This window comes from Bison bison, unplaced genomic scaffold (genome assembly GCF_000754665.1).
Source record: "Bison bison bison isolate TAMUID 2011002044 unplaced genomic scaffold, Bison_UMD1.0 scf7180017845984, whole genome shotgun sequence".
NCBI classification, from domain to species: Eukaryota; Metazoa; Chordata; class Mammalia; order Artiodactyla; family Bovidae; genus Bison; species Bison bison.
The window spans coordinates 12646-16300 of NW_011476557.1; the positions used below are offsets into that span (position 1 = coordinate 12646).

At 60.1% G+C, this 3655-nt stretch overlaps 1 protein-coding gene across 1 annotated transcript in view; it reads left to right on the top strand.

Moving 5' to 3' along the window:
• Window positions 1-319: 319 nt before the first annotated feature.
• Window positions 320-3655, top strand: part of RABL6 (RAB, member RAS oncogene family-like 6) — a gene marked incomplete at its 3' end in the record, with an annotated part of 13401 nt that continues 10065 nt past the window's right edge. The window contains exon 1 of the mRNA XM_010838101.1: window positions 320-3095. Within this exon, the coding sequence (XP_010836403.1) occupies window positions 2624-3095 (472 nt within the window). The remainder of the gene's footprint in view (window positions 3096-3655) is intronic.

Genomic DNA, 3655 nt, shown 5'->3' on the forward strand with positions numbered 1-3655 from the left:
TATTGGAGCTTCAGCATCAGTCCTTCCAATGAATATTCAGGACTGATCTCCTTTAGAATGGACTGGTTGCATCTCCTTGCAGTCCAAGGGACTCTCAGCGGTCTTCTGCAACACCACAGTTCAAAAGCATCAGTTCTTCAGCGCTCAGCTTTCTTTACGGTTCAACTCTCACATCCATACGTGACCACTGGAAAAACCATAGCTGTGACTAGCGGACCTTTATTGGCAAAGTAATGTCTTTGCTTTTTAATACTTTTCTTCCAAGGAGCAAGCATCTTTTAATTTCATGGCTGCAGTCGCCATCTGCAGTGATTCTGGAGCACAAAAAAATAAACTCTGTCACTGTTTCCACTGTTTGCCATGAAGTGATGGGACCGGAAACATATCAAAGAAGGAAACGGTTGTAAGATTATATCAAGAGTCAGAACAGAAAGGTTGTGTTTGAAAAAGAACCAAAGAGACCCTCCAGAAACGAAGAAGCACGGTCACTAAGACAAGAAGCCGGCGGACGGGTGACGCAGCGTAGTGTTCAGCTGAAGACGGAGCGTGCACTGACGGCGAGGCGCAGGCTCGGGATGCGTGTGGCGCGTGCGCTGACGGAGACGCAGGCTCGGGATGCGTGTGGCGCGTGCGCTGATGGCGAGGTGCAGGCTCAGGATGGAGCCGGGCATGCACACGTGCGATTGGAGTCTCAGAAACAAAGAGCAGGATGGAGAGGCGGCCACTGGAGAAACTCAGGCCAGGCTCTCCTGCGGCTCACAGAGCACACGGAACGCCGAGAAGCCTGAGGCTGCGGCTTCTACACCCCGGAGCTGGACGCATCGTGGGAATCTCAGGACAGCAAAGCTGAAGGGGAAGGGAGCAAACGGAGCACCTTCAGAGAGGGATGAGAGCCCAACCCCACGCTGTCAGTGACCGCGCTGAGGGGGAGCTGAGAGCCTGACCCCATGGTAGCAGTGACGGCGCTGGGGGAGCCCCGAGAGCCTGACCCCACGCTGGCAGTGACCGCGCTGAGGGGCAGCTGAGAGCCCGACCCCACGCTGGCAGCGACGGCGCTCTGGGGTAGCCCCGTCGGCCTAGAAACGCAGGTGATCAGCCCTAAAGTCTGCGGGGGCCAGGCTCCTACCGAGATGGATCCTGGGCTGTGCACTCCAGGCGGATGGACGGTGAGCTTGGGAGATGCAGGAGGTCTGCAGGGCACAGAGATGGGGAACAGGCCTTGCTGCTGCCGTGGAAAACACAGGAGGAGAGGCCAGAATGCTCGCAGCCAGCACACAGCCCCGAGCTGACCAGTGGCGAGTGGCGTCTGAGTGGGGGCCGAGGACACTGGCTTCAGACTTACTGTGGCAAAGGTGTGTGTCAGAAGCTTAAGAGCAGAAATAACTTGGCGAATCTTCCAGGTAAATACCAGGCAAAAACAGGAATTTACAAAACGTTGCCCATTGTGAAAAGGCAGAAGACTCAGCAGCAAAAGAAGACTGTGATTTGATTTCCTTCCGTGTGTGATACGTAAGAATGACGTCCAGCTCACAGTGGCACAGAAAGGCCGGAAGCGGGGATGTGGGACCAAGCCCTGGGTAGACATCGGCCACAGGGAAGCTGAGCCGTGGGCGCTGGGACTGGGTGCAGGGCACACAACCGGCCCGGCGGGCGGAAGACCCGGTGGAACAGCAGGCGCCTGCACCCAGCCCCCCAGACCCAGGCGCGTCCCTAACCCCAGTGGTCCCCACAGACAGCTGGGAGTGTGCGCCGTAAGGACCACGTGTGTGGCCGCAGTGAACAGAACTGGTTAGGAACAACGACAAGCACAGCTCCCAGGGGAAACTTGGAAACGTCTCTAAGTAATTTACGGGTTGAAGAAGTATTTGTGATTCCCCACATACTTGGGGTGGCCATCGACCTGAGAATACAGCTTGAAAACCCAGGAAAAAGAGCAGGATAAACCCCAAGGAAGTAAAAGGAAGTAAGTGACAAGGGGAAAAACAGAAGCAGGTGCTTTTTAAGAAGAATCAACAGAGGCGTCCAGCCAACCAAACAGGCTGTGTGCCCATGACTGGCCAAGCTGATGAACCCCTGGGAAGATTAATTAAAAAGACAAAACCAGTATCATGAAGGATAAAGAGTACACAGCTGCAGCCACTCAGTCAACGTGTTACGGTGACTTCGCGTCCCTCTGTTGGAAACTGAGAAGACAGCCCCCTAGAGAATGACTGGGCGAGAAACATGGCGTCTGTGCCCCCAGGCCCAGCCCTGCCGGGCGCTCGGTGCTAGCCGGGGAGACGCTGCCCCAGCCCAGCCTGTGGCCTCCAGAGCGCCTCCCTGCAGGCTGCCCAGCTTCCCTCCCCAGAGGCCCAGCTGCCCACCCAAGGCCATCAGCTCCACCCCGACACGCTGGTTCTGCCGAGCTCCCCAGCTCTCTGGAACACTCTTAGGCCGAGCCCCTGCCTTCTCTGCAGGCAGCAGGAAGCCCACTCCTCTGCAACGCCTTGGGACCTTGCCCCCCTCCCCACCTTGTCCCCAGCCCGCCCTGTCCTCCTGGGCATGTGCGTGAGCATGCCTCTCCTAAGCAGTGGCTGGGCAGCAAGGTCGAATCCAGGCTTCCTGCCATCTCCCCACGTGTGTCATGAGGAGCCCTGTGTCCTGCACCCGAGACGCAGGGCTGCGGGAAAGCAGGTTAAGGGCAACCGTGGGACACGCAGGGCTGCGGAGGGGAGCGCACAGCCCTGCCTGCTCCGGAGGCTGCCTTCCTGAGTACAGACTCCCAGGTGTGGGCCAGCTGCCCTGGGGACCTGGGGGTGAGCAGGGCTGCCCGCTCTCCAGCCTGTGCCCGCTGCCTCTTCCCCCAGGGCTCCCTGCTCGCCAGCGTACAGACATGAGTGTGCAGAAGGTGTGCGTGGATGCTTGCGGAGGAGCAAGTTTGCCTTGCTCTGATTGTTTGCCTGACCTGTGCTCTCTCCCAGTGAAGATCGTGATCCGTGGGGACAGGAACACGGGCAAGACGGCGCTGTGGCACCGGCTGCAGGGCAAGAAGTTCGTGGAGGAGTACATCCCCACGCAGGAGATCCAGGTCACCAGCATCCACTGGAGCTACAAAAGTGAGGGCTCTCCTGTGACCCCGCCCAGCCAGGGGCCGGGTGGGTGTGGCCTGCCAGGAGGAGGGGGGCTCTCCTGTAACCCCCCCAGCCTGGGGTCAGGCAGGCTCGGCCTGTGGGGAAGGAGGGGGCTCTCCTGTGACCCCCACCCAGCCTGGGGTCGGGTGGGTGTGGCCTGCCAGGAGGAGGGGAGCTCTCCTGTAACCCCTCCAGCCTGGGGTCAGGCAGGCTCGGCCTGTGGGGAAGGAGGGGGCTCTCCTGTGACCCCCAGTCTGGGGTTGGGCGGGCGCAGCCTGCGGGGAGGGAAGGCTGTCCCGTCACCCCTAGCCTGGAGTCAGCCCTGGGACGCCACACACGCTGCTTTGGGGTCGCCCTGAAGTCCCCGCTCCTGTAGGAGATTTGTCCACTTGGGGATTAGTGCCAGGGGCTGGACCCTGGCTGTCGGAGCAGACCAGCCGGGCCGGGTCGGGCTGGTTCCAGCCGCAGCTTGCACTGGCCACAGCAGGCAGGCTCCTCAGTCCTCGGAGCCCAGCTCTCTGCGGCCCTTGGGAAGCCCCACCCCC